This window comes from Poecilia latipinna, unplaced genomic scaffold (assembly GCF_001443285.1).
Source record: "Poecilia latipinna isolate Pla-1442-1.1 unplaced genomic scaffold, P_latipinna-1.0 Scaffold505, whole genome shotgun sequence".
Lineage (NCBI taxonomy): Eukaryota > Metazoa > Chordata > Actinopteri > Cyprinodontiformes > Poeciliidae > Poecilia > Poecilia latipinna.
Window position 1 is genome coordinate 209,523 of NW_015113121.1, and position 23,784 is coordinate 233,306.

A 23,784-nucleotide genomic window follows, 5' to 3' on the forward strand; every position below is an offset into this window, starting at 1 on the left:
TCACTCTGCTACATTCTCCCACTACTCATTACTCTCCAATTTTGGACGTTTCAACTTTTAACTTTATGCTCTTGCCACCTTTTCTCTACACAGAAAGTGTTGAGAAAACGAGACATTTACTACCTGTTGCTCGTTGTTATCTCGTCTCCCCAGGTCCGTCGATGTTGTGTGTGAAAGTGAAACCGCAAAGACGGCAGTCACAGTCGTTTATCGTTGTCTAAGCTCTCCTCCTCCCCGTGCATTTTCCCAAGGCAGGAACGATAGATGTGTTAATTTTCATTCACAAACATTGTACTCAAGAAAGTAGGACCAAAGTTTATCGGCTATCTGTTTCTCATTTCACACTGCCTCAAACTGGTTTCTGAACCACACTGAGCTCTCCTGACCTCTCCTCTGACCCAGTGCATCAAACAGCAGATTTTGATTATAAAAATTGGCACACGTTTCATATAATATCTTCAAACTCTTATAAAACAGACATGAGCAGCTTCAATACCAAAACATCTGTTACACTCAATATTTTCTGATTAGTTTTCTACTTCTTTGGTTATAATGAACTAAAACATTCTCAGATTAATATATCACTTACACACTTGTTCAGAATGTGATCTACTATCAAAAAAACTACTGATTAGACTAATTTTAATTAAATTGTGATCATTATATCTAAGAAAAATGTTCTACTGATTAAGTTAGATATTGATTAAACTGAGTCCAAATCTAACCTAAATTGAGGCAATCAGGATCAGTCTAATATTTCAACATGCGCGAAAGTTAAAGCTGGCATTAAAACTAGCATAATTAAACTATTTTTTCCAAAAAAAAAGCTGATTGTTTGACTCTCTCTCTCTCTCTCTCTTAGATGGAGCTGTTCGCTGAGATCTTGCAGTTTGTCTTCCTACAGACTAGAAAACCTTCTCAGAGTTGATCAGTTCAGCTGTGAATTTCTCTGAGATGAAGCCACTGAAGGAGCTACTACTGCCATTAACGTTTTATTTTACCTTTTACTTAGATAATACTCCTGGATCAGTGCTTCTGTGTTTTTGTGTGCCCTGTCTATTCAAACCACCAGGTGGTCATCGCAGATGGCCGTTCACACTGACCCAGGCTCAGCCAATCAGGACAAAGGAAAATAAATGCTGCTGCTGAACAGGCTGCCTTATAAACACCAGCCTACAGCGTGTGTCAAGTAGCATTGTGCTTAGGCATTTCAGCTTCCAAGGGTGCATTTTCTTTAGAAAAAAGCCAAATTAGAACAAACTTCTGGAGATAATTAAGCATTAAGTACAGATCATGGGACACACTTAAACTCAATAGTGAAATTAAAACTGATGCTAAGACATAAATGGACGTTGGTGTCTAAGACAATTCATAATTAAATGAGCCAATAGTTTCATATTTGAGATGAATGATTTATCATAAGGTCATAAGTAAGTAAGTGACTTAAATTATTCTCAAACCATATTTTACTAAGAGCCAAGTGTCAACGTAATGCACAATAAAAATATGAACATTTACAAAGTTCATTATCATCATCATAAAAAACAGAATAATGAAATTAATAATATTTATTATGATCATTATTATAGTTATTATTAAACCAACTTGATACTGGTTCCAGGGCTCCCCTCTGTGGTCATTAAAGGCATTTCAGCATGAATGGTAAAACCAAAAATTGGTCACTGAACTGTTTGCAATTAATTTTATCGCTATGTGTTTTACTTACTGTCAGCTTACCACAGGCACTTATCATGAAGCATAAAATCTTTATCCAACTCACATTTTATGATCAACAGAAGCTGACTTTGCTGTCTATTAACTTAGGCTGCATTTCCTGTGGCTCACATTGAACGAGCATCATACTGAACTGAACTGAACAGGACTTGGTCTTGTTTGTCTCGTGTCTTCAGATAATGGTTGTTGTGTCTGGGCAATGAATCATTTTCCTTCAATTGTTGTGTTTCAGTTGTGTTTTCTTTGCAACAATTAGCCTAATAAAAATTAGTTCACTCCTCCTCTGGGATGCATCTGCCTCTGAATCTCTGTGGAGATTTTATGTCGACTACTCTGCTCATTTTTGAGGCTGGTAAAATGTATTTAACCCATCTTGCAGGACAGGACATTTATTTGTCTTTTTGTCCCTGGACTACCTTTTTTGGAGACGCTATTAAAGTTCTTGTAGAAATCGTTTTTATTAGCCTTAAAGAAATAACAGATTGTCAATTTTATTTCCAAGCGGTTGTGCAAAAGGATGTTTAGAACATATCAACATTGCTGATGCTCATCACAAATAAATTCAACTTCCCATTGTATGTAGTAGGATGGAAATTATCTTTCTTGCAATTAATTGCGACGACTGTTGAGTTCATACCGTTTAAAGTTTGTTAAAAAAAATGGCTTAGAGGACGGATGCATAATTTAACATGGCGCTTTATTATTGCAAATATTTTTAGTTTTTCACACACAGAGCAGCACAGCCATTGCTGTTTGCATCTGAGCTGAAAGCATGGAAACCTTGCACTTGTGACAGGGAATGTGGAAAGACTTTACAATAATAAGATTATGGTATGAATGTCTCCATCCACCCACTTATCTGTGCCTGGGTTGTTGTGGCAACAGGCTGAGTAGAGTATTCTGAACATCCTTCCCTCTGCAGCGATGTTTTCCAGTGCCTAAAAGAGACGCTTAGGCGTTCTGCAGCACGATTATATGTGCTGCCTAACAATGACTTCTGGGTCTTCCTGGATTCCAGCAGTTTCTTTGCTTTTTTTTTTTCCCCCTGAGCGTTTCTAATGGAAGGAACCCAGGAGGCATCAGAATCAGAACCAGCTCAACTGGGTTACAAGAGCAGAAGCCGTTCTGAGATTTCAGTGCTTCTTATCCTATCCTGAAGGCTAAATCCAGTCACTTCCCTGAGAAAACTTACATCCTGCCCTAACAGAGAGGTTACATCTATTTCAACTTTACTTCCAGTTGACTTTTTTACAAAAGCATATCTCTGCATTTCGACTTAATCTACTCTGAACTTTTCCCACTCTCAATTTATTTTCAGGTATCCTTAAGATAGATTTTCATTCCCAACCAATCACATTTCCGATTAGGTTGAAGGTTTAGGGTGCGTTAAGCATGTTAGAAATTATGGGTGCTACAATTTAAACACAACAAAATCTGAATGTGAACTGCATCCACCACATTTACTGGGATTTTATATGGTAGACCGACACAAAGCACCACAGCATCATGAAGACTCAGGAATGTTGTGAAGACGTTTGAAGCAGCAGGGCTGGACTACAAAACAACACCCAAAAGTATTTTGCAAAAGGAAGCAAGAACGCCTGCTTCCGAAACAGAACAAATGCATAAAATCAGGCAAGAAAAGGATTTATAGACTTACAAAACATTCATATTTACCAAGTTAAGCTGAAATGTGAGGCTACAGATAATAGCAAACTAAGAGCCGTTTGGGAGCCTAAGGAGGCAGTGGGCTTTATGAAAAGAGCCGAACTGCTCCTCAGTTCTGAGCTCTGTCTCTCTCTGCAACAGGCCAACTATGAAACGCCAAAAACCGTGCTGAGTAGGAAGTGTAACAAGAGAAGAAGAGAAAGAGGCAGGTGACGCGTGAAGGAAACACAAGCATCAACATCGTCCAGCTGTCTCTCATTTTGTTTTTATTCAACTTATGTTGGTATTACATGATTAACTATATTGGTTCATCACAAGCCACACATTATGCTGAAAACAAAATAAAGAAAAATCTCTAAATATAAATGATGCTATCCATCGTTATTATATTGGAATGTGAATGAGAGTAATTCTGAAATATCTGTAAAATTATGTCCTGATACCTGCCTAGTTTCTCCCTGTAGCAGGTATATTTTCCTCAGCAAGTTATAATCTCTTCTTACCTGAGAAGACATTGCATCATCATCATCATCCTGCTGCTGGTCTCTGGTCTAATGTCTCCTCTCTGACTTTGCTCTTTCTATTGTGACAATAAAGATTTCATTTAAATATGTAGAAACCAACAGTGAACACATCTTCGGTACAGAAATGAAAGAGGATTGGGTTTATCCATCCATCCATCCATTTTCTGAACACCCTTGTCCCTCAGTGGGGTCGGGAGGGGTGCTGGTGCCTATCTCCAGCTAACGTTCCGGGCGAGAGGCAGGGTACACCCTGGACAGGTCGCCAGTCTGTCGCAGGGCAACACAGAGACACACAACCATGCACACACACACACTCACACCTAGGGGCAATTTTAGACACACCAATTAACCTAACAGTCATGTTTTTTGGACTGTGGGAGGAAACCGGAGTACCCGGAGAAAACCCACGCATGCACAGGGATAACATGCAAACTCCATGCAGAAAGTCCGGGGCCGGGAATCGAACCCAGAACCTTCTTGCTGCACGGCAACAGCTCTACCAACTGCGCCACTGTGCAGCCGTAGGATTGGGTTTATTTCTAGCATAAATATCAAGGAATGCAACATAGATAAAAACATCAGTATTCTTCTCAAAGGAGGGATATTATTCAAAGTCACCTTTTTCTTATCGGTATATTATGTGATAATAGTATTCTCTCAGTTAAAACATTGCATTGGTTATTTCATGCATGTTTAAGGAATCCTTAAATCTCTGGCAGCCAATCAATGCTGCCTAAACTCTTGCTCCCACAAAGCTCCGTCTATTTCCACATAGCTCCTCCTGGGAGCTGCAGTCTCCAACCAAGCTTCCACCTCACAGAGCACCTCCACCCCAATTAGGTTGAAGGTTTAGGGTGTGCCAAGCAACAGCTTCACCAGACTAGCAGCATCGACAATAAGCAAATGGTGAAGCTTATAATACAAACTGCAGTCCTCCTGTTGGAAATAACAAAATGGAAGCATGGTTGTCATGATGTGCTGAAGGAGGAGTGTTGGAAAGAGCAGGAGCTTCTTAAAGAAACAGAGGTCAAATTTATTTTAAGTTAAGTTTGAAATGCAGCATGTTTATAATAACTGAATGTAGTGGTTAGGTCTACTTGATTGGGATATCAAATTACTCTATGTGCCTGGAAAACACATAATACCACTGGCTAAACATTTAGCTAGCATTATCTGCATGGAGCAGCATTGGTTAACTTACACGGTTTGTTTGGGGGTGAGTGGGGGAACTGCGTAAAGTTTTTTTTTTTCCCTTTGCCTTTAGCTGGCTCAGGCTGATTTGCTGCCACACAGCCCCACTCAAGAAATCTCCCGTCGGTGAGTGACGGCTTGCACTACTCTTGCACTACTGAACCAGCCTAGTCATTGCCTTTCTGTGCAAATCCGCTCAAAAAACATCGCTTACGGGACAGTCTGGGCTTTCTCCCCTTCGTTTGGATTCTCTCCGGTACTTTTCTACCGGACCAATCAGCGAACAGAAGGAGAGGTCGAAAACGATTACGTCGATTTTTCTGCGCTACTTTATACTTTTAGTCTGCCTGTAGTTTTAGCAATGGTAGCGGAGGAAGTGGGCGAAGCCGTTCAGCCCACGTTGGACACGATTCCAAATATTAACATAACATTAACAGTAATGATGGGTCCGCGCATGCGTCAAGCCCCTTAGACCAAAACCCCTGTCGGTGCGCGTATTGGTTTCAGCAAGTCACGTGACCGATACAGGAACTGTTTCGAAATTATATTAAAGCGCCAAACTGCAAACTGTGTTTATAAGGAAGCGAATCTGTCAATCTGTCAAAAGCATTTACCAAACGAATTCTTAATCTTTTACGGAACAGCGTCAACTATGGAGCAGCCTCAAATGAAAGGTCTCCGCAGTGTAGGACCATTTTGATCTTATAAATAAATTTGTTTTCATTTTGTTGTTTCATCCGGTTCTTGTCAGTTTCTACTTGATCTATCATCTGAATCCAAATCCAGCTGAAATCGACTCATAGTTTACTTTCATATTTTTGTTCTGCAGGTTAAATGTCGCATATGTTTGACTAAACTGTCTTATTTAAATAAATCCACCTCCGCAATGTAGAGACATTATCAGGCCAGGCATGAGAATGAAATCCCAGATACACCTAGGATAAACTCAGATATACAGCCATTCTACAAATTACTCAGTTGCTTTTTATAAATTATTTCATATACAGTGAACCCTCGCTATAACGCGGTTCACCTTTCACGGTATCGCTGCTTCGCAGATTTTTTTCTGAAGTTTTTTTTTTTCCTCTACAGTACTCTGCGTACTAGTGTTGTATGATTGGTAAAAACAGTCTCCGCGCTTCTTCTCTACCTGAGTGCCAATAAAGTTAATAAATAAATTTCAAAATGTTGTAAAAACTTTTTTTTAAAATAAAAATTTGTGGAAAAAAAGCATCCACAAGCATCCTCATTCCAAACACATTCACTTAAATTTTCACTTTATGGTACATGTTCACATTATTTATTGACGGTATATCAAATATATTTTAAATTTAACTTAAGATATGACGTAATACAATATATAATATTCAATAATATACAAAGACTTAAATCTTATTCTATGGACTAGGTCATCAAATCACTACGTTGCCTGTAGGGATTTTTAATGTCCAGCAGGTGTCAGTATTCAGTGACACAGTATCAACACAGAATCGACACAGTTTTGCTGTGGGTCGAAAAAATACACGACGCCTCATCTACCCATCACTAATTAACAGCCACCTCATTCAGCTCTTTGCGATGCGGGATAGTGGTTTACAGCGCAGGTAACTTCCGGTATGCTTTCGTAGCGCCGAACTGGCGCATTGCATACGTCACGAACAAACGTTAGCGATTGGGTAAAATTTTAAACTTTCAAAATAGGCCACACCTCCAGGAAGCAATCGTTTCTCAATAGTCGACAGCCCCAGACCTTCTGTACGAAGCTGATAGCGTAGATAAGCGGCAGTTTGTTTTTTTTAATCAGGCTACCACGTAACGGACTAAATGGTAATTATTGAGCGTTTACATTATCATCTACCACCCCCGGTGCACCACCTCCATCCGGCAAGATTAGAGCCAGTGATATGGCATGTGCAGTCATGATGCGTTTAAATACGGCTCAATAAAACACTTTACCGCATGCTAAGGAATTCAGTTGTTGCAACGACAAAAAAAGTGCGGGGAAAGAGAGGGCACAGCTCCCACACCTGGTACAATTATGTCTTCAGCTCAAGGTCCAGAGCCAGTTCTGCAGGGGCACTGGGCTCTGTTGGTCCCTAAAGAGTATTAATCATATCACCATGATCTCTGTAGGTCACTGTTGCACATTACAAACCAAAAATTTAAATACAGAGATTAAACTTTAATAAAACTTTTTATTATGTTTTTCAAAGTCTGGTTGCCAGACGGAACTTAAAAAAGTTATTCTGTTTCTACCACACAAGTATACATATTTGTGCAATCGAGTTGAACAATGAACAATCTTGTCACCTGTCATCAAGAAAGGAAAAAAAAAAAAAAAAACAGAACAGTCTTGGTCTGAGTTGCAGGAGTGAACATAAATATCTGACCTGGCAGAGGGCAAAAATAAAAAATAATACGGTCTTTTACACAACAGCTTAGATCACAAAAGAATACATCACATACAGAGGAATCAGACAGCCAGCAGTTTGCTGGTTCATTTATCTGAGTCCAGTTTTTTTTTTTTTTTTTTTTTGAAGAAATATTTACAGATACTGTCTGTTCAGCTTACAATATTTGAAATCATAAAAACAGAAAAAAAAAAAAGAAAAATCATAAGTAGAAGCTGAAGAAATGTCTATTTTGTATTGGCTTAGCTTGAACTGGAACTGATAACATTTGTGCATTGAGGTTCACAGAAAGAACCGTAGCGCCCATAAATGTCTTTGGCTCGAACTGCAAAATAGTACGTGGAGCCAGACTGGAACTGGGTCAGTGTGCAAGCCATGGGCAGAGGAAGGGCGTTCACTTCCCCTATCTTCTTCCAGTGCTGTTGAGCCGTACCGCTACTAGAGTTGTCTTGATGGAAGGCATAGAGGTGATAGCTGTCCACAGTCGCGCAGGTGCGATCGGTTTCTGCAACGCTCCAGGACAGCACGATACCGGTCTGACCCGGCACTAACTTCAGCTGAAGTTGCTGGGGGGGCGAGGTCTGCTCCGCCTCTGGGGGCAAACGCTGAGGCGCCGGAGCGGGAGGAAGAGGAGGGAGCGCCGAGCTGGGGCCACGGGTCGTTGTAGTGGTTACAGTGCGGGACTTCAAGGATTCCTTCACAAGAGAGCAATGAGAAGAGCGGTTGTAATTTCAAAAAGCAAACAAATGCTTTCATAAGTGAGTAAATATTATAGTGAGTTTCGTTCATGCTTTCCACCAATCCCAAACACCTCTTAATACATAATTACTGAGAATCGCAGTACTTCTAATTAATGGCTCAACCTATCTTACACAGTAATAACTGCATTAGAGTGGAAGAAAATACAGCATTATAAATACATCTGAATCAAATATATTAAGGAAGCTTCATATGTTCACCTGTGGGGGGCGGTGATGCACCGTTATCTGGGGATTGCTTGTTGAGTTCGGATTGGTTTTTGGGGATGATCTTGGTCCTGTACCTGTGAAACAGGAATAATCATACACTATATCATAGGCATCAATTAAATACCATAAAAACAAAGCATAAATGTGAATTTCTTAAACATTGGAAATATTAATGGTTTGGGCCAGTAAGGACTGGTTTCCATACAGAACTGGCCACATTTACTGGTGCCCCTGTTGAAGTATTACTGCAGCGGAATGAAAACTAAAAAATTAATTTTAATTTGAGCATATCTAATAACCAAGATTTGTCTTGAAAATGCATTGCTTTGTGGGATTGCTGGGTGGCTCAGTTGGTAGAGTGGGCACACTATGTGCAGAGGTTATAGTCCTCATCGTGTTTATCCCGAAAAGAAAAAAAATTGTTGGCAAGAAGAGGGAAGAGATGAAAAGAGAATCTGGGACTGTATTATCTTGACTAAAGAAAAATACGCAAACAGAAATAGTTAACACTAGAACAGCCACAAGCAGTCATTTTGACCTCGGTTTGTTGACCTTGTAAGTTTACTACTAAAATAATTTATTTATCTAAATGTTTTTTTTTCTTTTCCCAAACTAAAATAACCCCAAAACAGACTTTTCATTCAGTAGACAAAGTTTAATTTTGTTGACTTATCAAAAATCTAAACGACATGACTACATACAGCAAAAATATTTGTAAACAGTAAACATCAAGTATGAAATAAAGTAACAGAACACAAATTTGATGTCAAAAGCAGAAAAAGAACAACGAACACAAGAACTATGTACATTATTTACAATGAAGCTAAAGAAATCAATCATTCGCAGCGAGTGCAGATCACCACTGTTCGCCTGGCGCAACACCCACACGGATTTAAGGCATTTGCTGCAAATGTTAGAGGTTTTATTTTTACTGCAGTATTTCCGCACTTGGCACTGCTTCCTTGCAAGGCTTTTGGACACTTTTAAGTCCAAATGACTAAGACTTTGACTTTGCTCAACCTTCTTTGGTGGTCGTCTCGCCTCTATAAACTGCACAAAGCTCCTCTCCTAGCTGCTGCAGAAACCTGCGCCGTGGGATCTGGGTGCCAGTGCACTGCTGGAACAGAATGTGAGCATTTATTCCCGCAAGGTCCAGTATGTTGTAAAACACAGCAACATACCATCTCCGTGTACCACGCTTTACTGAGTATTTCCTTGCCATGTGATCCAGAATGTCCTCACCATATTTTGATTGTTTTTTTTGCCACATTGCACAGACTCTGGTTTTGCCTTCAGCCCATCAATAAAATCCGGGTTCACAGTACTGAGACTACAGGCATTTCTGTGGCTCTTCCTGGACTCCAAGATGGTAGCCATTTTTAGAGAGGGGAAGAAACCATCAGTGTTTATGTTTCTTCCCTTCCCCATGAATGGCTCCAACAGATTCACAGCTACTTCCTCCTCTAGAAGCATTTCCTCCTCTCCCAGATGAGGAGCCCCATTCAGCATGTATTTTGACTCGACGTCCACTGCCAGCCAAAATTTGATTCCAAATTTACAAGGCTTGTTTGCCATGTACTTTATAAATTTGCACTTGGCCTTGGTGGGGAAAAGCTGCTCTTCAATGATGATGTTGGCATCTGGATTGTAACAGGCAATACAGTTCTTCACAAACATGTTCCAGGTAGCTGAGATCCTGTCTTCCATCAGTCGTGAACATTGATTTTTATTCTGATTGAAACTGAGAAACCTCATGATGTCTTTGAACCCGTCTCTGGACATCGTTTCCCTGAAAAACCAGAAGCCCCATTTCTCCAACCAGAGACTGCCCAAGTCCATATATTTTGTTCCCTTAGCTCCACGGATATACAGGATGCCGATAAAGGCTTTCAGTTCAGACATAGTCATGTCCCACGATCTGTTACTCAGATGCTGATGAGCTTCAGTCACAGTACTTTTCCTGATGTGCTTTAGCATGCTTGGGTCAATAATGCACAGGAAAGCAGTGAGTGCACTATTGATGCTGTGCTTTGAGTAGAGAGTTGGGCCAGTGGCTTCACTGAGGACATTTTCACTCTTCCACTTCCCTGGATGCTCAGCAGTCCACACAGATTCCTCCTTTACATTTTCCACCTTCACCGCCGCCAGTAGGCTGGCCTTCGTGTTGGCATCAGGTGTGGAAGCTGGTTCAGTATGCCCTATGATGAAAATAAATTGGCAATAAATAAGGTTGCCATACGATAATCCGGCCTACGCTGTGGTATTATCATGATTCATCAACCTGATGATTTAGCCAACAAAGTGCCTGCAATTAACCCAGCTTAGGAAAGCTCACCTGACACTTCAGCTTTTATAAATGCCTTGATGGGACGGTCAGAAAACATTCGGGGTCTCCTTTTGCTCGAGTCGTCCTCCGACTCAATCTCTGAAGATGAGGAGTTTTCATCCACCAAGGAATCGTCGATATCGTCAGACTCCTCCTCCAGGTCAGATTGTCCATCGAAATTGTAGCTGTCCATGTTCAGTCTTTCCAATGCCATTTCTACAGTCATATTTCTTTTATCAGCCCCTCCTGGATTTCCTGATTGTTTTTGTGTTCATAAATCACAGATTTTGTACCGCGTCTTTAGAAATATTCGCAAGAAATTTTGTGATGTTTTTCCACAAACACCTTCTAAAATCTTAATTTCGAAGTAGTTAGATTAGAAAAAAAAATGCAAAGAAATGTGTATTCTTTACAGAACTTAAATAGCTGGATTTTTGTTATCCGCAATAAAGCAGACTACAACATTACATCAAATTAAGCTAGAGCAGCAGTATTAGAAGCAAAAAATACTGCCACCTGCAGGTGGGAGTTAGCAGTGACTTGAACCTAATTTCTATGCTGCTTTCTCTCCTCGACTTTCATCTCCTTCTTTCCCCTTAAACTTTTTCTGCACCTTTCTCCATTTCTGTTCTCTTTTCTTGTCTGCATCCATGTCCATTACATTTAAAATAAACCCAAAGAAACGACACAAAGAACAATGATTTAGGCCATTTCTGCAAAAAATGCAGTGGTGAGTTGATTTTGCGATTGCTGAATCGTAAAAACCTGGAGGGACTGTTTGATACCTTTGTGTAATTTTCTATCTTTCTTCATAGTTTCAGACATAAAATAAACAATTAGGAGAACAAACACTGCTGCAGATGCTCTTTGACACATTGCTGTCATATTTCCCACCTTCTATTTTTATCTTTCCCAGAAAAATCAAAGTAGACCAGCACAAAATGCCCGCCTGTGGCCAAAACAGGTAGAAACGATTGTATTTCATTCGTCTTTTGAACACTAAATATGAAATCCATTTAATTATGAATATTTACATAGTTTTTCAGAAACGTCGGGGACCAGCAAGGATTTGTATGCTTTGCTTTGATAAAGTAATTAAACATGCAAAATGAAAAGCAGTCAAAAGCACCGTCACAGCCATCCTAGAGTTAAAGATCCCTCTGTCTGTTCACGTTACCCGTAATTTCACAGAAATGAGGATGAACAGCTCATTAGTGGCAGATGGTGGATTTTTCTCAGATTTTGTAACCACAATAAAAGATCAACTTATTTGAAGGCTTTTCACTCATCTTTATCATAGGTGAGGAAAATTGGGGCTGGCATTAAGTTTTAAAATAGAAAATAAATTCATGCTCATTGTAATTTTTTGCTCTTACTGTTGGGAATGCTGATCACTGGGTTAGGCCGGGGGCCAGAGGAGGGCGTTGCACCTTGCGCAGTCTTCACCCCCGTCACTGAATAACACAGGAAGCATGATAGTTGGATCATGATGAAAAAAAAAGACTCCAAATCAGTTTTTAAATGAGAAAAACGCTCCTTTGTACCTTGTACATCGTCGTCATCCTCGGTGAGGTCAATGACAGAGCCTTTGGGTCGTGCTGGAGGGGGAGGTGCAGCTGCTTTAGATGGAGTGGGTACAGAAGCTTGGTTGTCTAAGTAGAATAGAACATTGCTGATGAAGATGTGTAACTAAGAGGAGAGGAAGTGAGCATTGGCCCACTAATCCTACAATTCCCTCACCTGTCTTGGATGTGAGAGACGTCCCCTGTGGTGTTCCTGGTGCGGTGGAGCCCGTTGCTGCTGGCCCTGAGGTTGCAGGTGACGAGGCTGAAGACACAGCGCCGGCCACGGACACAGACTGAGCCGGGGCTCTGACTGTGGTCACTGACACCCCGGCGTTGGGTGTGGTTATTCTTCCCGCCCCACCTTGATACACGGCTCGGGCTAGGGAGATTTGCGTTGTGGCCACCTGCCCGGAAGAGGCCTGCAGAGTGGGAAGGGCGGCAGCTGTGGAGGTGGGGGCTGACGCCGTGTTGGCCGCAGGAGAAGGCTTGAGGATGAAGGTGGTGGTGGACGGAGTGGTTTTGGCCTTGTTCAGGGAAGTGGCTGCAGCCAAAGAGGAGACGGGGAAGTTGACGAGCGTTCCTGTTTGGCCGTTGACCGACAGAGGCAGCTGGATGACCAGTGGCTGGCCTGCGGTCACCATGCTGCTCCCGGGTGTCGTTTTCAGCACCAGAGTGCCCGGTTGGCTTTGAGTGGTGATGCCGGTGGAAAAAGTGGAGGCGGCGTTAGAGCTGGAGGTGATCAGCTGCAGGATGGAGCCCTGTGGGACTAGGGTGGTGGTGGAGGTCGAAGCTGGGGCTAGGGCTGAAGCTGGGGCCGAGGCAGAAGCTGGGGGCGCTGTAGAGACCGACAGAGGAGCAGCGACTGGAACCACTGCATTGACAAATTAGAAAAATCAAGCGGATGAGTAAGAAAGAGCCATGGAAACTTTGAGATACCCTGTAATTTGGTTATTTTGTGAATCCTTAACACATTAATTTTGTCAACCACAAACTTCAACCCAGGGCATCTGGAGTTCATCATTCTGAAGTTGAATCAAAGTGATTCATGGTTTTTAAAATGCTTTTTGAATTAAAATCCCAAGCAACATAGAAGATATGTCAGGAAGAAAGTTGTAGAGGGGTTTTAGAATCGAGGGTTGCCGTTTAATCTATAGAGAATGCCCACAAGCGTCACGTCACAGTGCATTCTGGGAAGTGGTTGCTCCACGTCAGCTTTGTTAAAGACAATTCTATACGACGTAGATGAACAAAGAGTAAACTAGTGATCCTCACATAGTTTGTGCCAAAAACATGCACTCGGTACATAAACTCATGGATGTTTTCTGTGCAGCAGTTTGTCTAACTTCAGATCTTGTGGAGTTTCAGAACACATCTATGGAGCGACTTGGCCAAAAGTCAGCGAAATTGGAATATTTTGAAGAAGAATGTTGTTCCCTCACCACAACCTCAAAGTAGCATAGTGACTGGAACCAGTGCAGCCAACAGCATGTTCTATAAAGTGAATGCTGCATAAACTCCCCCATAAATTAAAAGTCATTTGAAGCGTCTCTGGTATTTAACTAACTCTGCATGGGGTGCTGAATACAAATGTGCCACTTCATAACTTTGAGGTCGGAACTGAACAAAATAAGGTCAAGTTGAAGTTATGTGAATAATTTTGAAGCGTTTTTACTTACCAGCGGTGCTGGATGAACCAACAGCTGCTGTAGTCTGCTTGACTTCAACAGAGGTCCGGACTGGCCTGTTCAGAAAGATTGCTTATGCTTAGGATTACTGATATAAGAAGCCAAGTACGTCCATTGACAGGATGACGACTAACTGTGTGGTGGTGGGGACAAATAATTTTATTCCATTTCATACAGCCATTTTTTCACATCTTGCAGATAGAGACTCCAGCTCACAGGCAAAGTTCAGGTTTAATTCTACATTACAGCATCAGGTTTAAATGTTTTTTTTTTTTTTTTTTTTTTTTTCAAATGATGTAAAGCCACCAGGACTCCGTGTTAACATGTTAGTGATTCGTCTAAATAAAGTGTCTTATGTGCTCTAGGTTGATCATTGACAATTGTCCCAGAATGTTTTCACTTCGCTGTGTCAAAAGAGCAAAGGAGTACTGTCGTCGTATTCGCGGAAAAAATCTGGCCTCCTCTTTACTCGGAGTATTTCATTGATGGCGTCTCGGATCTCTCTCCACCTGTCAGTGGACAGGAACGGAAAACGACGGTCGATGTACATCCTTATTGTCCTCCTCAGGTTTCTGGGCAGAGCCTCCTTGCCCATCAGTCCAACATAATTGACCTTTGCGACCCAGTCACAGTAGACGTCATATGGCACCAAGTACCGGAATATGTAGGACGCATAGCGGTCAGGTCTGGGATTCCCTGAGCTTCTCTGGCAGTTGTGATAAAGTACTCTCTCCAACTGAGACGAAATTGTGCGGAGCTTTACATCAGCTCTGCATCTTCCCTCACTGTGCTCTGCCAGCATTCTTGCCATGGCGGTATGGCGCGCCATGTCTGGCTCCTTCTCCTCCTTAATTTCCAGCTCTTCTTTCTCCTTCTTGACAGGCAGTGCAGGAGTCCTGCCAAGAGAGGGCGCCCCTCCCTCTCTGGGCGCCTCAACTGTCTGCCCACGGAGCACGCTGTTGGGAGGAGAGGTGCAGTTTTAACTACACTCTGCACTGCCTGAAGAAACGCTCAGGTTATCACATTGTAGAACGTCACAAGACTCAGGACAAAAGGTGAAAAACACCGGGGCACGGGGAGGGGGGGTGCGTTTATTCCTAGCAAGTACTAGGAAGTGCTCTAAAGCTGATCCTGACAGGATAGGAGGATTGAATTTTTCTGTCCATTAGCTTTATGTTCACTTTTACTGGTTACACTTAGCAACCTGGGACAATGTCATCGGATGGCGCTCTGCACGGTCTCCTGTGTAGTACTGGCTTCAGTCCGGTATTGTCACGTTCTTACAAAAAGCCAAATTCTAGTCACACAAAATATTACAGACAGCCTTTACGTACAAAACACAGCTGCTGCGGAAATATTCAGTCACATGATGATAAAGGCTTGAAAAGGCGAGTTTCCAGTCAACTTGTAAAAATAACCGTTATAGATTTGAGAAGCTACATTAGTTTCGTAAATTAACAACCACAACAGTAACTACACTTGGTGAGCAGATACTTACCGCTGAACTTGGGAGTTGTTTGTAACAGTTGCAGTCTTGGCAGCAGCAGTAGCAGCAGCAGCAGCAGCAGCAGCAGCAGCAGCAGCAGCAAACGCCTGTGGAAATCAAACGGTCATCTTTTAGATCAGACCTAGACATTTTAGACGCTCTGCTGAAAGGCCAGTCTGTGGTTGAGGTAACAAGAATGTTTTGAAGAATGTTTTTTTTTTCTTTTAGTTAATTTTGTAAGAAAGACTGAAATTTGAGTGACAAATTCCTTTTGTGGCCCTGAATTGTTTTGTCACAATGTCGCACCCTAGTAACACCGCAGGCAGCAAAGGACTCAAAACGTAGCTATGAAGAATAAAGGAAGCAAAAACAAACTAATTTAAGACATGCTAAAAACTAGCTAACGTTAGTGCAGCATGGCATCAAAGGTTGGTTACTTAAGAGCTGAGTCACAAACAAGAAGCGAGTCTAAGTTGACAAAGAAGAAAAAAAATAAATAAATACAAATTACTAGGAGTGCACCGATTGCAGTTTTCTAGTCCAATGCTGATCTTGGAAAAGCCTGACTTGCCGATTCCGTTTTTGCCTGATATTAATTGTTCTTGCCTGAAAGGTTGCTAAAGATAGCAAAAACGTTGCTGAGTTGGGGTGACTATTTACTGCAAACGTGCAGGCATGATCTGGTGGGCCGGTCTATCAGTCAAACCTCTCTCAGGGGAGAGCAGAAGAGGACAGTAGTTGATTTTTAGATCTTTGCTGAGATGGATGAGATCAGTGTCACATGTAAGCATCGGACGATCACTGATCTCCCAAGATTAAGGAAACCGGCTGGCCAATAAATCGGTGCAGCCCCTCCAAATGACCAAATCTCAAATTACAGTGGCAACCACACGATTTATGGATGAATGTAGAGTAAATAAGTTAAGTATTCTTCCCATATTAATTGTTGGCTAATATATTCTTAGTGCTATGAACTTGCATTTTATTTCCTAATGTGACATATAGTCAGACGGACAGCATCTCAAAGCACGAGTTGCTCACTGAACACAAATGATGTCACCCAAAATGTTAACAGTAGGAACCACAGATGAAAAAAGACAGAAGAAAATGGACATGTACTGCAAATAATATCGCAATATTTAACAATATCATCGCCGTTACAAGATGTTCTAATATTGTCCAGCCTAAATACCAATATGTTATTTAACTAGATGGCGACAAAAGACACATATGATGGTAGTTATGACACACAAGATACTGAGTTGGAAGCAACAACACTACGATTTTCTAATATTGTCCAGCCGTATTTTAATTATTTATTAACTCAAAAAGGTTCTACTTGGGGAGAATGTTCTAACAGTCTTGATGTAGCAGTTTTCTTCCTAGTACTTTTGGGAGAATCTTATTAAAATCATATTTAAGTTACATAGCAACATTTTTGGATCAGCAGTGTGCATCCAGCCCCTTATAACAATTGATTGCTCACGTTGCCATTTGAGAAAAAAAAAAGAGAGAGAATTACCTAGCCCCTGTTTTATGGCATGATCTCACTACAACTTTAAATATGTCAACCATACGAAGCAATAAGGCAGAAAATCCCATTTTACCTCCTGTTTTCTTTTGTTTTCTGACACCTGATTCGCCTCTCCAAACTTTTTGGCCAGTCGAGCAATCTTGCTCTTAGAAAAATAAATAAAATAAGTTAGATTCCTAGCGGTGTTACAAGCCTGTAGATTTTCTTCAAGAGGAAGACTCCCCGTTTACTTACTTGGAGTGAGTTGATGGCAGTTTGGTGTTTAGTGGCACAATCGATTTTATCTACTCTGTCCTTTAACTCCTGGAAATGTTTGTCAAAGATTGTCAGCTCCAAGATCTTCAGACGCTCATTCACAAGCTGCTGGACGATCTGAGAAAGGAAATAAATATTCTGCGAGCTTGTTCGTCACAAACATGAGAAATCTTTTTGCCAGCCCAAGAGACGCAGAAAACAAACCTTTTCCAGTTTTTGCTGGTTGCCACCTTTTGCGGTGATTTTGAGCTCCAGTTGGGCCTCCAGCTCCTCGTGCTCAACCTTGGGCCTCTTCCCCTCTCTCTTCACAGTCACTGCATCGTTTTCATTTCCCTCTGATAAAGTGCGCTTCAGTCCCGAGTTTGAGCTCTTCTGCCCTTTATCTGTGAGTGAAACGAAGACACACTGGTAATGACCCTGTTTGGCTCAGTTGTTGTTCTACATCCTAACCCTATATAGATGCAAAGCTAGTTGAAACATACTTCCCCACCCCCACAAAAAAACACTTTTAAAGGAGCCAAACTTTACAGCAAAATATTTTGAAAAAAGAAAACTTTGAAAACCAAATCTTTCACTTGACAAACATGCAACACGCACAAAAAAATACTTTTGCAAGGCATGCTTGTCCCAGTCTGTTATTTTGTCTAAGGCAGTGCTTCTCAATCCCAGTCCTCAGGCCCCCCCTGCTCTGCATGTTTTAGATATGCCTCTATCCCAGAACAGCTGATTCAGAAGACTGCATGACCATCAAGTGCTGCAGAAGCCCGTTAATCACCCACAGATTCAATCCAGGTGTGTAGCAGAAGGGAAACACCTAAAACATGCAGGACAGGGGGGCCTGAGGACCGGAATTGAGAAACACTGGTCTAAGGTGACATTTATGGCAGTTTTACTTCAGATCTATTTTTCTTAGATGGGAGGAATAGAAGGAGCTTGTTATGATTTCTATACCTGTGTTACAAGGTGGGGTGGATGATGGTCGAGTTGGTCCTTCCTCTTGTCCAGCATCACCTTTTTCCTTTTTGAACTCCACTTTCACTGAGTTCACCTCCATTTTTCCCTCCACATTTGAGTCTTTCTCAACAGAGGCTTTGTCGCTGTCTTCCTCTTTGCTTTCAGCTGTTGGTCGTTTGTCCTCACCAGACGCAGGGGGATGTGTTGAAGAATCGGAGGGTCCTTCGCCGGGGGAAGGAGGCTTTTCATGTTTTGCTGTGGACGAGGATTCCTCAGAGTCTACGTTTGTTGAGTCATTTTCTTCGTCCATTGGTTCTATACATTCAGACAGTGCAGATGGTTCAGGAGACCGTTTGTCAGAGTCCTTTTCCAACTCCTCAACTACTTCCTCTGGTGCAGCCGTTTTATCCTGAATGAGGATATCAACAATGAATTAATTCAATATATTAACGGTAAACTTTTTTAAATTCAAAGTCACCATTAAATGTAGCTAAATATTAAATAAAGCGTTTTGAATGTCGATGATTTCTGAGCATTTACCTCAGTTTCATCCACTGGAATCACATCAGCGTCTTCCTTCTGTTGCTCTGTACGTTCTGCAGACACCGGTGCGGAAGACTCGCTTTGTGGGGACGGTGAAGAACTTCTCTTCTCTTCATCCTCCATCTTCTTTGCATCGTGGGATTCTGAGGGTGGTAGCGACGACTGAGACGTAGCTTCTTCCTGTGGGTTGGGACTTTGGGAAGAGCCAGGGGAGGGCGACAGATTCAGGGACAGGAAGGGCGCCGGCGAGCTCAGGGATCCCGGAGTGGCGGGGGAAGCCGCCTGAGGAGAGTTGGGGTCGGAGGAGCTGCTTTGCTCCTTGTCGCCGACCTTTTGCCCGTCTTCCTTATGAGTGCCGTTCACCAGCGGCGGCGGGGATGGGTTGGACAGTCCCGGAGCAGAGTTCAGTAAAGTGCTGTGAAGGCTTTCCAGTTGCAGACGATCACTAATCTTCATGGTTTTCCTGGCACGAAAAATTTTCTTTTTTTCCTCTGTCATAACTTCCATTTCTTCCTGCAAGGTGACAAGAATAGATTAGATTTCAAAGGCTGGACCAGTCAGTTCCGCCCAGGAGTCTGGTCGTTACGCCCCGACAGCTGTAGAGCCTGATCCAAAACACTAGAGGTCACTGTGGAGCTCTTCTACCTTTTTGTTTGCTCTTTTCTAGAGGGTTCCTTCACAGCTCTGAGAACCAATCAGTTCGAAATAAACAGTATTCTGCAGCCGATTTCTCAGTTTTAAAGTAAAATCAGGCAGATCCTTAAAATCTGATCCATATTGTCTCTGTTTTAGAGGCAGATCCAAAAGTAGCATCTCTGTAAGTCAGAACCTCTTTTTTGAGTCAATCAACAAAAAAGAAAAAAAAAGAAAAATGAAGTCTAAAATCCTAATTTTGTTTGGATTGGGCCATCAACTTCCTGTTTACCTAAGCCCGGATCCAGAGAACAGAAGAAAAGGACACTGAGTTGAAACAGCAGCTGTAGCCCAGGCTTTCTCCCTTCCCCCCCTTCAGCTATTGGCGGAATCCTCAGCCAATCAGAGCGGACTAACTGGGGCAGTCCTTGCAGCAGCAAAGAGGTTATGCAAAACATGGAAGGCTGTCCGTACAAGGTTTTTGTTTCCCCACACACGGTACAACTAAGGCTAGTTGTAGAATTGCTTTAAATCTCCATTTTAGGAGCCTACATAACTGAGGGCTCTTTCATTCATTAATGAGATTTACATTCAAATATATATGATGAGGGAAATTGCTGCAAAAACAGCAATACTAATAAAATAAGTTAGACCTTTAATCTGGGACTCACCTTCAAACCAAAAGGTCCTTGGTCATGGATTTAACACCAGCTTTGTCGGCAACCTGAACAGGTAAAAAAAAAAAAAAAAAGATTCTTTAAGTGATTTTCTTAGCAACAAACATATCGAACAAATTATGATGTAAGCCTAAATTTAGCTCCGCTGAAAAAAAAAAAAGATCCATCAGAATCCTGAAGAGATTTATTGAAGTATGTAGAGCTTCTAACATCGTAGCACACAGAAAAAGATCAACACAACAACAACTATATAAAGAGCTGATCTGCTGAGATGCAGCAGAAAGATACTTAAAAAAAAAACATTTTATTAACAATGACAAACTTTCTTATTTGGTCAAACACCAGACAAGACTTATCACCATGTTGACAGTTGAGACAATCATCAAATGCTGACTTTTCTTTCCGTATTTAAATAATCAAAAATCTCCGATCAATACGATGGGATCAACAGCAGAGCTAAAGGTTTCTGTTGGCTTCGTGGCGGGAATAAGGTTTAAAAGCTGGGTCTGATGATCATTTTCTGTGTAAAGTTGGTTAGCTTTACTGTTTCTGCATTGCTGATCTGTAGGACTGCAGCAGACTCGGTCATGTGACACCGCTACAGTCAAACAATGTTTGATTTAGCCTTCTGCACCTTTGCAGGCAGCTCTATGTATGTGGAAAAGTACTAGGACAGAGTGTATACTTTACACTGTAAAGCACCAGCGCAGGATGCTGGCGCACACGCTCAACACCCTAAACCATCTCTGCTCTGTTCTCCCACTGGAAGCATGCTCCTTGCAATGATTATAAAATCTTTGGCTTAAAAAAAATGAGGCATTTTGTACTGTTTAATACAATAACAATGTTTAAGAAAGAAAACAGTCAGCATTAAGAAATGGGGCGATGTAAAATAGCAAGAATGATCAATGTTCCACTTCACATTCCAATCTGATTGCAGACCACGCAGAGCATATTGTCTCCCCTCCCCCATCCTACGGCCTCAATAACCGAGCCTGGATTCGGTGCAAAAACTCAAAATGGCTGCCAGCTCTGCTGTTCGTTGTTAAGCTGAAATCTGTAGCTAGCTGAAAAAGGACTCCGTCAGATGGATTGGGTTGCAGCGCAACCGTGTATAATAAGGTGTCCTTGCTGAGCAGAAGGCATCAGCAACCAGAAAGCAAACTATTGAAATAATATAATTTTTCAAAACATGTAACTTCTTGTTTTAGTAGCTAGAACGAGTTCTTTCTTAAATTCATCAGACATACGGCTATTTACCCTAATGTAATTGTAATCAGAAAACTTTGCCAGCAGCAACACTTTGCAGAAATGTGAGAAAGTTATTGCATGCAATATTTATGAACCAGAAAAATCACCATTTTTATTGTTAAACATGTTAATTGCAAGTTAATAATGTTAAAAGCGTGCTATGTTTCCTTCAAGATAGCATGGTTTGCTGATAAACCTTTCCTTCTTGTTTCACTTGCTAAAGTCATTAGTATGACATCAGGTTTTAGTGCAGATGAGAGAGTGATGCTGATCTTTCCCAACTTTTTTTTCCACTTTTTTGATAAACAGCCGAAATTTAGAAAAGGTCAAACGCTGACAGCATTAAAAGGTGAAGACAAAAAGATATTCTCCTCTTGCGTTAATAGAAAAAAAAAACATTATGTTGTAAGCTTGTAAAACTCGGGGTATGAAAATGTCTGTCAACCCAAAAGTGTCTTCTGTTTCACTAGAGTCATTCTTTTTAGTACTTTGTGCTGCAACATTTAGTACGTGTTGTAGTAACTTCATGTAAAACAGAAAATTACTTGTTTGGGACAACAATCTGAAATGCTGTATACGTGACCTCAGAGAGGATGTGAAATATATCAAATCTAGCATCTTATGTTAGCGATTAGCATCAGTCGTTTGCTAGCATTGCACTCTGTGTGAGCTCCCTAGTGAGTGCAAATCCAAAACAAAATACTTATTATAATGCTGCCAACACTTAAATCCAGCTTACTTGGTGACAGAAATGGGTTGAAAGTTGAAAAAAGAAAACTTTGCATCCAGCCTTCCCATTACCTGCTTTAAGTCCAGCTCTCTCTCAGCTTCAGTGTACCATAGACATAACTGGATATGTCATGGAAAGCACAGAATCCTTTCAGATAGCTTCACCAATCTTTGTGATAACTTCATTTTTAATACATAGCCGATACTGAAAATGGCCAACTTTAGCTACATACACTCCCGATCTTTTTGTTTAACTGCTTTTTGCTAAAATGAACTTTACATGATTGTTCATATAAGTTAAATGTACCTGGTATCAGATTACTATGAACAGTCTACAGCCTTGAAGTGACGTTGCACACACATTGAAATGTAGCATCCTTATTCACTTATTTACCGCTGCACGATGTCACAAGTGTTCATTCTCTAGCTGTGCGATCTGAGTCGGTTAAAATACGACTTCCTCCATCAACCGTATCTTCTCTAATGTTTATAGTAGAGCAAGGGAATAAATCGATTTTATCAACTAATCCAATTTTCTTTTCACGAAAATTTGATTTTTGAGAAATTTAATTTTATTTTTTTTATCAATTCACTCCTTGGGCTTCCGTAGCACAGAGTAAAGTCAGCACGCCTAAGGCCTACCATCTTGTTTCACAAGCATATTTTACAGCTTGTACTAAGTTGGACTTTGAATTCAGGTCATCTCCCAAAATAGATTACTGAGAATAAAGCCAGGTTTTAGGAAATAAAAAAAATAGATTAAAATTGGAAATCAGTCTTGGTATGAATAATGAAAATGTATTTTATTTTTAAGCCACAACACCCAACCCTAATTTGTAGAGGCTTTCAAAGGCGCCTATGGTACCTTTCAAGAAGGTATCCAGGGTAATAAAGTAACCAATATTATTTACTTAGTTTTAGATCGACTTGTCAACATTCAGCTCCAATCACTTCGTCTTTGGTAAACCCAGTTGATGTCTCAGTCCATCTCTGCTTTTTGTACAGATCTTCTGAAGTTTGGTGCCTGTTGTGACTTGTTGCTCATTCAAAGCAGTTATGAAAGAGAATTAAACTTTGTAGCAACTCAGCTACTACCCATTTTTATATCTCATAGTTTATGGGATCCAAAATTTCTCAGTGTTTATAATAAAGCAAGTGCTGTATTCACAAGTACCATTCCATAATACAAATGGAGGTCATTTAGTACTTTGTTTAGAAGGAAGTCCTACATTTTCAAGTTTTACACACAGAAACCACACAGGAACTGATGTCACAGATTTGTGAGAGGAATGCAAGGATAGCAGTAGCAACAAAAGCAACCAGCAATTTCACCAAACATCCAAAGCTGTTCTGTAGGTCATCAAGTTCATCCAGTTTGAGCAAAGAAATTTTGATGACCTCTGTAAAAGTTGCCATGTGACCTCCCTCCTCACACCTGTAGGGTTATTACACATACAACATCATCTGCACAATAATATAATTTATATGCAGCAGAGATGTGGTAAGTGTTGGCATCTACTTAGGCAATCCCGAAGAACAATGATTCAAAAAACAAAAAAAAAAAAAAAAAAAAAAAAAAAAAAAAAAACAAACAAAAATGAAAATACAGGAACAATTTGCTCCCTATCAACCAACAACTTCCAAACCTTT

At 41.0% G+C, this 23,784-nt stretch overlaps 1 protein-coding gene across 3 annotated transcripts in view; it reads right to left on the reverse strand.

Moving 5' to 3' along the window:
* Positions 1-7,622: 7,622 nt before the first annotated feature.
* Positions 7,623-23,784, reverse strand: part of atf7ip (activating transcription factor 7 interacting protein) — a 37,117-nt gene continuing 20,955 nt past the window's right edge. For 2 of the 3 annotated variants that reach the window (XM_015040349.1, XM_015040350.1), the window contains exons 2-14: positions 20,149-20,201; positions 18,842-19,357; positions 18,299-18,710; positions 17,552-17,730; positions 17,327-17,464; positions 17,166-17,237; positions 15,571-15,665; positions 14,064-14,128; positions 12,563-13,258; positions 12,367-12,474; positions 12,199-12,276; positions 8,488-8,570; positions 7,623-8,223 (exon numbers count right to left, since the gene is read on the reverse strand). In XM_015040349.1, the coding sequence (XP_014895835.1) occupies positions 7,771-8,223; positions 8,488-8,570; positions 12,199-12,276; positions 12,367-12,474; positions 12,563-13,258; positions 14,064-14,128; positions 15,571-15,665; positions 17,166-17,237; positions 17,327-17,464; positions 17,552-17,730; positions 18,299-18,710; positions 18,842-19,351 (2,889 nt within the window). In that variant the 5' untranslated portion in view covers positions 19,352-19,357; positions 20,149-20,201 and the 3' untranslated portion in view covers positions 7,623-7,770. The remainder of the gene's footprint in view (positions 8,224-8,487; positions 8,571-12,198; positions 12,277-12,366; positions 12,475-12,562; positions 13,259-14,063; positions 14,129-15,570; positions 15,666-17,165; positions 17,238-17,326; positions 17,465-17,551; positions 17,731-18,298; positions 18,711-18,841; positions 19,358-20,148; positions 20,202-23,784) is intronic. The other variant, XM_015040351.1, reaches the window with a different exon arrangement.